The sequence below is a fragment of the Sander lucioperca genome, chromosome 22 (assembly GCF_008315115.2).
Source record: "Sander lucioperca isolate FBNREF2018 chromosome 22, SLUC_FBN_1.2, whole genome shotgun sequence".
NCBI lineage: Eukaryota > Metazoa > Chordata > Actinopteri > Perciformes > Percidae > Sander > Sander lucioperca.
The window spans coordinates 24,191,252-24,203,564 of NC_050194.1; the positions used below are offsets into that span (position 1 = coordinate 24,191,252).

General features: G+C 42.4%; 1 protein-coding gene across 33 annotated transcripts in view; it reads left to right on the forward strand.

Annotated features, from left to right (window-relative positions):
- The first annotated feature begins 1,171 nt into the window (after nt 1-1,171).
- Nucleotides 1,172-12,313, forward strand: part of LOC116060939 (microtubule-associated protein tau-like) — a 44,686-nt gene continuing 33,544 nt past the window's right edge. For 8 of the 33 annotated variants that reach the window (XM_031314712.2, XM_031314713.2, XM_031314717.2 and 5 more), the window contains exon 1: nt 8,933-9,083. In XM_031314712.2, the coding sequence (XP_031170572.1) occupies nt 8,991-9,083 (93 nt within the window). In that variant the 5' untranslated portion in view covers nt 8,933-8,990. Of the gene's footprint in view, nt 1,287-8,898; nt 9,084-12,313 lie in introns of those variants that run through there. The other 25 variants (XM_031314698.2, XM_031314710.2, XM_031314711.2 and 22 more) reach the window with 9 other exon arrangements.

Consider the following 12,313-nt stretch of genomic DNA (forward strand, 5'->3'; position numbering starts at 1 on the left):
TAATGTCCTGCTGGGTATCTTAATCTATAATATATCATCATGTATGAGTTGATTGTTGTTAAATATTATATTTTGTATCAATCTAAATCTGCCAAATAAATCTGTCAAATAAATGTAGTAAAGAGTACTATATGTCCCTTTTTAAAAATGTAGTTGAGTAGAACATAAAATGGAAATACTTAAGTAAAGTACAAGTACCTCAAAATTGAAATTAGGTTGCCTACAATATTTGAGTAAATGTACGTAGTTACTCTCCACCACTGCTAATGGATACTTCTGCTTTAATGAGTACTTTAACTTTTCGTTGCTAATACTTTGACTTTAATTTTGAATGCAGGACTTTTACCTGTAACAGAGTATTTTTACACTGTAGTTAGATATTATAACTATGTACAGAAGTGGTCATAGGTAGCTTTTGAAAGATTTGTGAGTGGTACATTATGTTTTATAGAGAAACGGAAACACTGAGTTTTCAAAGCTTGTTTGCACCTCTTTGTTTACACCCTCCATGATGGCTCCTTGTGAGCAGACAGGTTGCATTTCAGCACAGCCAGTCTTCTCCTCTCCTCTTTTCCTCTCCTCTCCTCTCCTCTCCTCTCCTCTCCTCTTTTCCTCTCTTCTCCTCTCCTCTCTTCTCCTCTCTTCTCCTCTGCTCTCCTCTGCTCTTTTCCTCTCTTCTCCTCTCCTCTCTTCTCCTCTCCTCTCCTCTCCTCTCCTCTCCTCTCCTCTCCTCTCCTCTCCTCTCTTCTCCTCTGCTCTCCTCTGCTCTCCCCTCTTCTCCTCTCCTCTCCTCTGCTCTCCCCTCCTCTCCTCTCCTCTCCTCTCCTCCTCCTCTCTTCTCCTCTCTTCTCCTCTCCCCTCCTCTCCTCTTTTCCTCTCCTCTCCTCTCCCCTCCTCTCCTCTCCTCTCCTCTCCTCTCCCCTCTTTTCCTCTCCTCTCTTCTCCTCTCCTCTCCTCTGCTCTCTTCTCCTCTGCTCTCCTCTGCTCTCCCCTCCTCTCCTCTCCTCTCCTCCTCCTCTCTTCTCCTCTCTTCTCCTCTCCCCTCCTCTCCTCTCCTCTCCCCTCTTTTCCTCTCCTCTCCTCTCCTCTCCTCTCCTCTCCTCTCCTCTCCTCTCCTCTCCCCTCTTTTCCTCTCCTCTCCTCTCCTCTCCTCTCCTCTCCTCTCCTCTCCTCTCCTCTCCTCTCCGCAGCGCCCCGCTCCGGCCTGCCGCTGCACTGCGAGGAGAAGCTGTGTGAACCCGGTGAGCGACTGCCGCTGAAGACACAACGCCGCTGTCTGCACTCAGGTAAGAAAACCCCCCTTAGAACATATTTCTTTTTATTTGACCGATCCAATGTCAGTGCGATCACACCGGAACGTCTTAGCGAGCCGCCGACATGCCAGCCCAAACCTTGCGTCGTATTTCTCCATCGGCATTCGTCTTGTCACTTAATATTTCTTGCATGAGGTGGGAGAGGTTGGGCCTCTGAGCGTTTACACATATAGAAATAGCATGCACATGAATGCAATACCTGTTTCTCTCACTATTTCTGCAGCACAGATTATCCTGCAGCGGCTTATTTTGCACGTTTAGGTGTTTGTTTGTTTTTAAGATTAAATTGTGCGCGATCTTCATCTTTGTCTTCATCGATCCTCCATTTAACAATAAACAGAGAAACGTGTTTTTGTTGCAGCCAGCCTCGCTCAACTCCCTCCTCTAACGCGGCGTGTTTTCTCCTCATTCCCTGCGAAAAGCAAAATGTCTCCATCCTCCTCCGGAGCAGGTCCTTCTCTCGCTGCAGCCGCACGGAGCTCGTCTTTGCGCGCATTAACAAGACTAATCCTCCACAATATCTGTAATCTAATTATGAAAAGGAGGACAGTACTGCAGTGTTGTTTCTCTAATATATAGTCCAATGTAGCAGCTTCTTTTCTTTGCGTCGTCTGATTTGATTGAGTGTGAATTTGTGGCTCTTCGCGTTGCTTTTTTTCTTTCTCGCTCCCGTTATTCTGGATCTTTCGCTCCTTTTTTTTGCATCTGAGGGCCTAAATGGTTTCTACTGTATCTTCGCTGTATACGTGCCGCACACATTCACTCCTTTTTATTCTATAATCCATGCGTCTAAAGCAATGCACAAACCAGCCCCTGGTGTATTACATTCATTTACATGAGTGCTCATATTCCTACATTATTTAGAGAGCAGATTCTGTTGGGGAATCGGGGAAAACGATGCCTTGCGCCTGCTGTGCGCAAATGCCAAGCCCATTTTTCATTTGATCAACAGTGGAGAGTGTGCACACGGCAGCGGAGAGTCTCACAGCGCTGTTACATAGGCCCAAGCACTGAACCAGGCTGCTTATCTGACACATATGGGCTGCTCAGTAATCCGCCCGGGGTCAGCGGACAGGATCTGATGCACACTAGGTGCCTTTCACCTGAAAACAATAGGGCCTAATGAGCTGTTTGCATGTCAGAGATAATAATAGGCTACCTGTGGTCGCGGGGAATGGATTGATTTGTTGGAGTGAGTCTCTTTCTTCGCCTCCGACACACCTCTTTCCATCCTCCTGGGAAGAGCCAGCTTCTTAATACATAGATTTTTGCAACAAGGAGGGAGGGGCGGCATGTTGTACTCTGTAACTGCAGCTGGGAACACTTCCAATGGGCCAGATGATGTGCGGACAGGAATGAAAGACATCCCAGAGTCATTTTGTTAATGTTTGGATAGACACAGAATAGCATTCTGCAAGTTTCTGCAGCGCTTTGGAATGACTTGTTACTGGAGAAATGTACACGGTGACGTCTGACGCGGACCCCTCCTTCCCAAAGAACTGCTGGAGTTGTAGTTTAAAGGATACATGTGTTAATTTTGCAGGTTCCTACTTGTATTTTGGGTTCTGCTTGAACATGTTTACGTGCTTTAATGTTCTAAAAACCCATTATTCTTCTCTTACTGTCTGTCTGAATATACCTGCATTCACCCTCTGCCTGAACAGCACATTCTCATGAACGAGTTGGTATGATATGGTATAAAATCAGGCGATGGCCGAATGGTTAAAGTTAAATTTAGCTGAGAAAAGGTTATTGTGAGTCGGGTACCGGTCATTGTGAGGTGGCCGTTGCTAGTTGACTTTAGCCGACAAAAAGAAGAAAGAAAAGGTTATTGTGAATCGGGTACCGGTCATTGGGAGGTGCCGGTCGTTTGGGAGGCCGCTAGTCGCTTGAAAGCCCTGTGTTTTAGTGCCTGCCCCCCCTCCCCTGACAAAGTCTGTTCTCCTATGATTGGTCAGCGTTTCCGGGTCTTCCACATCTACGCTCTCGGAGTCTTTGCACCGTCACTGCAGCCAGGGAATGACTGTAACGGCACTGTAGCGGCACTTTCTACCTATAGAATGTGCCGCTACAGTGCCGTTACAGTCATATATATATATATATATCTGGATCTTTCTCCTTTTTTTGCATCTGAGGGCCTAAATGGTTTCTACTGTATCTTTGCTGTATACGTGCCGCACACATTCACTCCTTTTTATTCTATAATCCATGCGTCTAAAGCAATGCACAAACAAGCCCCTGGTGTATTACATTCATTTACATGAGTGCTCATATTCCTACATTATTTATATATATATATATATATATATATATATATATATATATATATATGGTATAGTTGTGACATCACAACCGTACAGGAAGTCCTGACGGCTCATTTAAAGGCACAGTTTCTGAATACGGTGTGCATTTCTCTGTGGATTGAGCGTTTTTTGATACTTATACAGCACCTCGACCTGCTTTATAATCAAAAGAGGCTACAATAGACTCGACACAGACAAATACCACAAAATACAGACGATCCCAGTACAGATATAAATCTTAAAGAATATCAACAATCATATGTTATAAGCAATTTTTCCTTCATACATTTTTTGAAGATGGAGACAGAATGCAACAATTTAGCAGTTTTCATCAAGCTCTTTGCAGACCTGTGGTCCCCCTCCTACAAACTACACTCTTGCTCGTGCTCTTTAGCCTTCGTTTTTTGCCAGTGATTAGGTGTTTTTACCTTGTGTCATAATCTGTCAGGGATGACGGATTGGAACAAGCTCACACAATCAAGCTAAAAATGTTTAAAATCAGTATATTAACCCACCCTCACAACGTCTCCATCTTAATAAAAGGTTGGAGGACAGCAGAGACAACGATGGAAATGAGTGCAGGTTGATTGATGAAGGTTCATGGCACTATTCCTTTAATTGAAACAATCACTCTCTGAATTAACGGAGTCATCAGCTTCAGCGACAGGTCCTCGAGCGTCACGCGTTATGAAATGAGTCCACACTGAAGAGCTCCATTTAGAAAAGAGTGACGGTGGGGTAGGTAGGCTGGAGTCCAGAGGTGACCTCATCCAGCGGGCCTTAGCTTAGGCTGGCAAAACCAACAACATCCCTGAAATGAAATGACTTCCCTACAGTCAAAGCTTTTCTTACAAGTTGTTCTGACTCAGACATCTGCTTTAGAGCTGAAACTATCGGTCGATTCATCGCTTAGTCAATAGACAGAAACCAATTCATTTTTAAGTTCTTTTTCAAGCAACAATGCCAAATAATCTTCTCAAATGTGAAGATTCACTGCTTTCATTCACTGTGAACTAGGGATAGATCGATAGTCGGCCCTGGCCGATTACCGTGGCCGTTTTTTTAGCAGTTTGTAGATCATCTGTATCAGCGTTTTATTTGCCTGATAACGATAAAGTTAATGAATTAAAAAGTGCGCTACGTTGGCTCGGCTACAGCTCTGTGTCTGTCCCTCTGCGTCTGAGTCTGACTTAATGTCCTGCCCTCAACACTCTCTGACTCTCTGTTACTGGCTATTATGTTGAAGGTTTCTCATTTATTTAAGTGTAATTTAAGTTTTGTGTTGGAGTATGTAACATTCCAAAATCTTAATTTTGACTTAAAGATTTTCATTTTCACAGTAAATGCATATCGGTTTCAAATATCGGTTATCGGTTTCATTAACTACTAATAATCGGTATCGGCCTTGAGAAACCAGTATCAGTTGATCCCTAGTGTAAACTAAATATATTTATTTCATTTTAAGACGTCACCTTGAGTTTTGGGTAGATGTGATACTATTTTCTGACACACAATAACTGATAATGAAAATAATCATAAATTGCAGCCCTGATCTGCTTCCTATGGGGTCTTACGTTTGATCAATGACTCATATTTTGGATAATGAAACATAAAGTCATTATCATTATTCTTTTCATAAAATCTTCTTCTATCAAAACTTCAAAGACAAATTGATTCCTAGATCCCATATATCCTATATAGCCAACTAATACAATTTTCTTTTTGCATGTATACATTAGTTCAGTTGGAAACAGTCAGAAAAAGACAAGATAAGTCTGACAGAGTTGTAAACGTCTGCCACTCAGTTGCGTCTTCTCGTTAAAGAGAAGAAGAAATGCCACAGCGGGCTCTAAACTGCAGTCTTAGGCAGAGTTAATTGGCACCATGCTGATGGAGGATGGTTCATTTCACCAGGATTGAGTGTGTGTGTGTGTGTGTGTGTGTGTGTGTGTGTGTGTGTGTGTGTGTGTGTGTCGTGTACATATTGAAACACACAGCAGCTGGAGATACTTTACTCTGCACCATGACAACACAAGAAGGTTTCCTCATATTTCATACTGCGAGGTTGTGTCTTTTACTCCTTCTGCAAACTGAAAGTCGAGCTCTGATGATGTAACACGCGTCTTGTTTGAAGAGGCTGAAGGGAGGATGTGTGGAAAGGCAGCAGGGTGTGGTTCACATCCTGGAGGTATGCAAACAACGGTGGTAAATATTAGGGGTGGGGGGAACAAATCGATACAGCACAGTATCGCGATATTTTCCGTGGCAATACTGATACACAGACGCCAAGTATGGATCTATTATTATATATGTGTTGGTCAGTTTGTCTGCTTGACAATCCCATTTTGCAGCATTAAAATTGAAGTGAGATGAACAAACCGAGACATTTATCTTTTTAGATAAAAACAGATGTTGACAAAGTTTCCTTTTGGGGACATTATTTGAAATTGGGAAAAATTTGAAGTTGGAACAAAGGTAATACATTGCAATATATCGCAAAATATATTTATATGTTTAAAATCGCAATAATATCGTATCGTGACATAAGTATCGTGACCATATTGTATCGTGAGGCCTCTGGTGATTCACACCCCTAATAAATACGTGACTACTGGCCACTAGGGCTGCAACTTTTAACGGTTATTTTCATTGTCGATTAACCTGCCGATTATTGTCTTGATTAATCGATTAGTTGTTTAAGATAAGATGAGATGAGATGAGCCTTTATTGTCTCCTTTTGGAGAAATTCGTCTTGGGCGGTCGAGAGAACAGAAAATGGCGACGCATCGCACATAAACACACAATAAACATACAGTAAACATGCATAAAACATAATCATACATGATCTCATCCACTGCGTTCAATGACCATCTGATAAACCTCACACAAGACCCCCCCCGCCCCTACCCTACCCTCCCCCACACTCACAGAAGAGGAGACGAGAACCCACTGCACATCCTCCCCCTCATATTCTACTTAATTCTACCCAGATGCATATTTCCCATTAAATCATGCTGTGGTCAATATGTATTGCACAATACCCAAACGCACAACTGCACAATGCCGTATCCGTTTGTCATCTTTACGAAGAAATTTGCACATCAACCAATTCTTTGATGCAGGTGCGTTGGCAAATACCACATCAGACTAGATAAAGGAAGTTACAGCACTCTGCTCTTGCTCAGCATCACAATCTTGACGAAGGTTCAGAGGGCCAAAACCGCAGTATCTTCATGAAATTGTGATGCTGAGCAAGAATTCACGGGGAACCGTCGCAACTCTGCCGTCATTATGTTAAGCCCGCCCACCAGCTCTATACATGATGTGATTGGCCCGGCTAGAGTTTGGTTTTTCCAGCTTGCGAGCCAACGGACAGTTGCTAGATGACCCTGGCTGCAAATTTGCTGCCGCTAGGGTGCGTCTAGATTTCTAGGCTAGGCCACCACAGCTACTAAACACGAGGAGAGTTGAGCCGGAGGCACTGCAAAATGTTTCCCCTCCAGCGCTTCAGAGATGGAGGGGAAAATGGAAATGGGCTCCACCTTCAGCCCCTCCACCGCAGGGCCAGGCCCACATTATAGAAAGGTGGAGTGGCTCTGTGGCTGCTAGAGGCTGCCAGAGGCCAAGAACACAGAGAGAGGGAATGATGGGGGGGAAAGTAGGTCAGAGATACAGAAGCAATCAAGCATGAGTGCAGCATCCTCGTATCTCAGCTGAGCTACAAGCAGCGCTGGTGAGGCGGCAGGACGGGGCACGGCATCAGACCAACGCCTTTGTTTCTGGCTTTGATCTGTTTTAGCACCGAGACAATTACACGATGAATCAATCGACATGAAATGATCGAACTGAATGTTAAATATTCTCTGCTTCCAGTTTCGCATAGCTGCTTCTCTCTGTTTAATGTCAATGTAAATGGAACATCTTTATTTTTTTTGTCAGACGTCAACTTGCATTTTTTGACATTTAATAGATAAACCCTTTGACATCCGAACCCCCGCTGAAGACAACATATTTGTAAGGTTTCAGTTTCTCTGCTGATTAATCCAGAGCTGCAACTACCGATTATAGATGACGCCTTCAGGCGTCTTGTTTTGAACTAAAAACACAAAGATATTTGTTTTCTAATGATGTAAAACAGGATAAAGCAGTACGTCCTAACATTTTAGAAGGTGCAACCAGAGAATATTTGCCTATTTTCGCTTGGTCAAACAAAAATATTAATCGATTATTAAGGATTGCTGATTAATTTACTGTAGATCGACTAATCGATTAATCGACAATAAACGATCATTGTTTCACTCTCTGGATTATGAAAGCCTGTAAGTGTGCATCATGCTGCTGGTGCCATGATGTCCCCGTCTGAAATTGGGCCGGTACAGGACGGAATTGCCTGGGCCGAATTTTTGTCCCAGTCCGACCCTGGTCAAAACACACAGTTTCAGTTTCCGTCTGCATGTCCTGCTGCATGCTCGTTGCTCCTGGAGCTGTGTCAACATCCCTGTTGACCGAGCGTCTTGGCGGGTTTGTGGGCCTGTGCCAAGATTGCATTTTCACACGGCCCTGAGAGGAACAGGCTGCATCAGCAGACCTTTGAGCCCTTTTCCCCCTCGTGAATCTGCGACAAAGACCGCTGTCATGTTCCCTTTCTGCAGCAGGTGAAATTTGTGTGCGTGTTGTGTCCCAAAGCAAATCATGAAGAGGGTCCGACCGGTCCAGTCTGGACCCCCCCGACACAACGAGTGACAAACGGGTGTGTTAATAAAAATGCAGAGTCTGTAAGAGGCCTGGAAGTATTTCCCACCTGTCTCCTGTAACTAATGTCCATTCCCTCTGTACATATAATTATCAGTTCTTATCAGCCGTGACTTTGTTTGCTCTCTAACCGCCTTAGCTCCCGGATGCAGAGTGAACGGCTTCTCAGAGGGATGGTCTTTGTTGGCGAGTGTGCAGCTTTCTTGTTGTTTGGATTCTGTCATGTGTAATGCTACAATGGTAGTTTTGTCCGGGAGCACTGAGAGTACACTATTCATTAGGATTTCTATGGAACACACAAACATCACTCTATCGTAACACATTGGGATCTCCTGTTTTTTAAATGCAGTTTTTTTTTTAAAGGATAAGTCTGGTGTTATTCTATGTTTTTCTCATTGTCAACCAAACCCACGAAAAGACTAAAGCCACCAATGTGTGTGTCTGACCCCCCGATCCTGTCTGTGGCACTCAGCTTCAAGCCGAGCCTGGTTCCAGACCTTTGAGTCTCTGCCTACATCTCTGCTTATTTCAGTGATTCCAATACTGTCAAATAGATCTGCTTGTTCCCACCGTTTGGAAAGAACCAACCGAGCCAATCAGAGCTTTGTGGGCAGGATTAAGAATGGGGACGTTATGTTCCTGCGCCGGAGCCAGAAAAATTACAAAAGGCACGGCCGTGAAAATGGCTTCAAGCGCGGGAGAGATCGATGTCGTTGTAAGTGAACTTACAGAAATAATAACTCTAAATGTGGCGCAACGGTGACGGCTACTAACAACCGCTGCTTCTGTGTCGACTGACAGTGACGTTGGCGGGACGGATACGCGACTGGCTTCTGATTGGTTAGAAGAGCAAAATAACGACCTTTGTCAAACAGAAATGATCAGGATCAAGCCCACTTGTCTTAAGTTGTAAATCTTTAAAAAAGGTCACAAATATGAAGTTTGATATTAAAAAGGGTTATCAATTTCCTAAAAAAAACGCTGGTCACTGTAGTTTTTAACCAACGTTAGGAAAACAGGAGGAAATACTTCATTTGTTGGGCACTAGGACTGCAATTACAAGTATTTTCATTGTCAGAAAATGGTGAAAAATGACAGATAAGTGTCCCAAAAGCCCAAGATGACGTCCTCAAACGTCTTGTTTTGTCCTCAACTCAAAGATATTCAGTTCACTGTCACAGAGGAGAGAAGAAACTAGAAAATATTCACATCTAAGAAGCTGCAGTCAGAGAAATTTGAATGACTAAAAATGACTCAAACCGATTATCAAAATAGTTGTGTATTAATGTAATAATGGACAACTAATCAGTTCATCTTTGCAGATCTATTGGGAACTATTTTCAGTAGCGGATGAATTCACATTTTGGTGCTTTAGTGAGTGTTTGTGGCAGCAGGACGATGTGCGGGGGGGGTTGAGTCAAAATAAACTATAGTGTTTGTGTGTGTTCGTGGTGATGAAGAAACATGTCAGAGCAACAGTGTGGCTCAGTGATGTGTTTTTAACAACAATGGAGCTCTATGGCACAGAGGAAGAAGTTATCAATAAGATATACTGTAAATATCAGCAGGCTTATCCTTTAACATTTGAGAAACATAAACTGGACATTTTGACGTAAAAAGGAGGATGTTTAAAATCTTTTTAAAGTGTTTTTCAGCCTCCCCTGGTGGCCACTTTCTCCCATTCATGCCGTTTGTGCTGCGTGTGGAACGCTGTTTAGACATCCGAGGTCAGCAGATAGGAAAGTACACAGAGGGAAGGTCACATAACTGAGCCAAGTGCGCCTTTTAGAGTGGAGTTTATTGGCTGGAGTTACCACGGCAACAGTTTAGGCATTGCTGTGTTTTGTTTTTTGTTTTTTTTTGGGAGGGGGGGGGGGTTTAAAGAGGACCAGAAGTGGAAGAAGTACTCAGATACGTTTGAAGAAAAGTACCAATTGAACAATGTAAAAATACTCTTAATGTATGTAAAAATACTCTTAATACTGTTACAAGTAAAGGTCCTGTTTTCAAAATCTTATCCTTCTCTGTGTAAAAGCTGAGAAGTATTACCACAAAATGATCTTAAAGTATCAGAAGTACTGCAGAAATATGTGTGTGACTGATATGTTATGATATACACTGATGCATCATAGTGTAAGCTGTTGAGGTGGAGATAGTTTTAACTACTCTATAGTCTACTCCACTGGTTCTCAACCTAGGGCTTGGGCCCCTCCAAAGGGTCACCAGATAAATCTAAGGGGTCGTGAGATGATTCGTGAGAGAGGAAAGAAGTAGAAGTAAAGTTCTGATACACAAATCTAAATGTATGTTTTGGCTTTTCTCTCATCTTTGCTCTTTTTGTAAAATTATTGGAGCCATTATGCAACTTTGTTTTTTGTTTTGTTTATATACTACGTTGGTGACATTAGTGCATATGCAGTTTTGTGTTTTGGGTTTTATCACTGGGGGGGAGCATTGTCACTGGAAAGCATAAAGGTAATCAGCCAGATACACAGGTGTCTGGAAAAGGTGAAAGCTTACAGCTTTTCACCGTGTTAGTGGCTTGTCAGTGGTATTGTTTTAGATTAGATTAGATTCAACTTTACTGTCATTGTGCAGAGTACGAGTACAAAGACAACGAAATGCAGTTTGCGTCCAACCAGAAGTGCAAAAAGAGCAGAATGTGAGAAGTGCAATGTGATATACAAAGTATAGACAGGACAATAAATATAGTGCAGTAGTGTACAGCTGGTTTAAAGAAGGTGGTTTAGAGTAATATAAATTAAATATAAATGTGTGCGGTGTATTAGCAGTTACCTTATAAGAGCAGAATAAATATGGCTATGTAATATGAACAATGTATGAACAACATGTACAGATATGTGCAATGTAGTAGCAGTAACATTATAATAGTAGTAAGAATAATATAAATATATGCAGTGTATTATAAGAAAAACAGAATAAATAAGGATATTCAGTATGAACCATATAGACAGATATGTACAGTCTGTGCAGCTATGTGCAGTGTGCTAACAGTACCATTGTAGTGCAGAAACAGTAACATTATAATATTGTATTAGTGTTTAGTGGGAAAGCAGAATGAAACCTACCTCAAACGAGATGGACATGACATATACCTGTGCTACGGTGAGCACGCATCACAAGCAGTTCTCCCTTTGTCCCACAGCATTGGCCTAATGTAGGTCTGGTTAAAAGACTCTACCAAAACAATGGATGGTTTACCTCAAGCCTTTTTTTGTTTTATATAAAATCTTAATTTGTAAAGTAACTATATCCGTCAAATAAATGTTTGAAATTTACATTTAATCGATGCAGATTCATTTGCATTCCTTCATAATATTGACCGATGATAATTTCATAGTAGACTGATATGATGATATATAAACGGTCTTTGGCTTTAAGCAGATCCTCTGAGAGATTAAAGCGAGTCGTGTTTATGTGCCAAAGTGGACATGAGGGTGAAAATAAAGATTAGAGGCCGACAAATCTGCAACATACAAACAGTGAGAGCAGTCTGGCTGCAGAGACTGATTACGCCATAAGCTCTCTGCACTGTGTGTGTGTGTGTGTGTGTGTGTGTTTGAGGGTGAAAAAAACCTGATTCAAACTGCAAACTGCTGATATAACCGGAGGCTTGTGTTTAATCTGATTTGTAATCCTCTTTTTATGAGATACAACACAAATAAAGCTCAGCGCAAATTCTTTCAGGAAGACGACAATAACCCAATCACTACTCTTTCTTCTTAAATCAAATCAGCTGTTTAGAGGCGCTACTTTTGGTTAAACCAATCAGATGAAATTCAAGGACCAATCACAGCATTACAACTCTGCTTTAAATCTGTTCTCTCCCTGCGCTGTCAGCTGTCGTTTCAGGCAAAGTGCTCAACCCTCCACCTCCCCTGCCGCCTCCGGTCATCGTTTTTCTCCCGGCTGACCGCTCCGTTT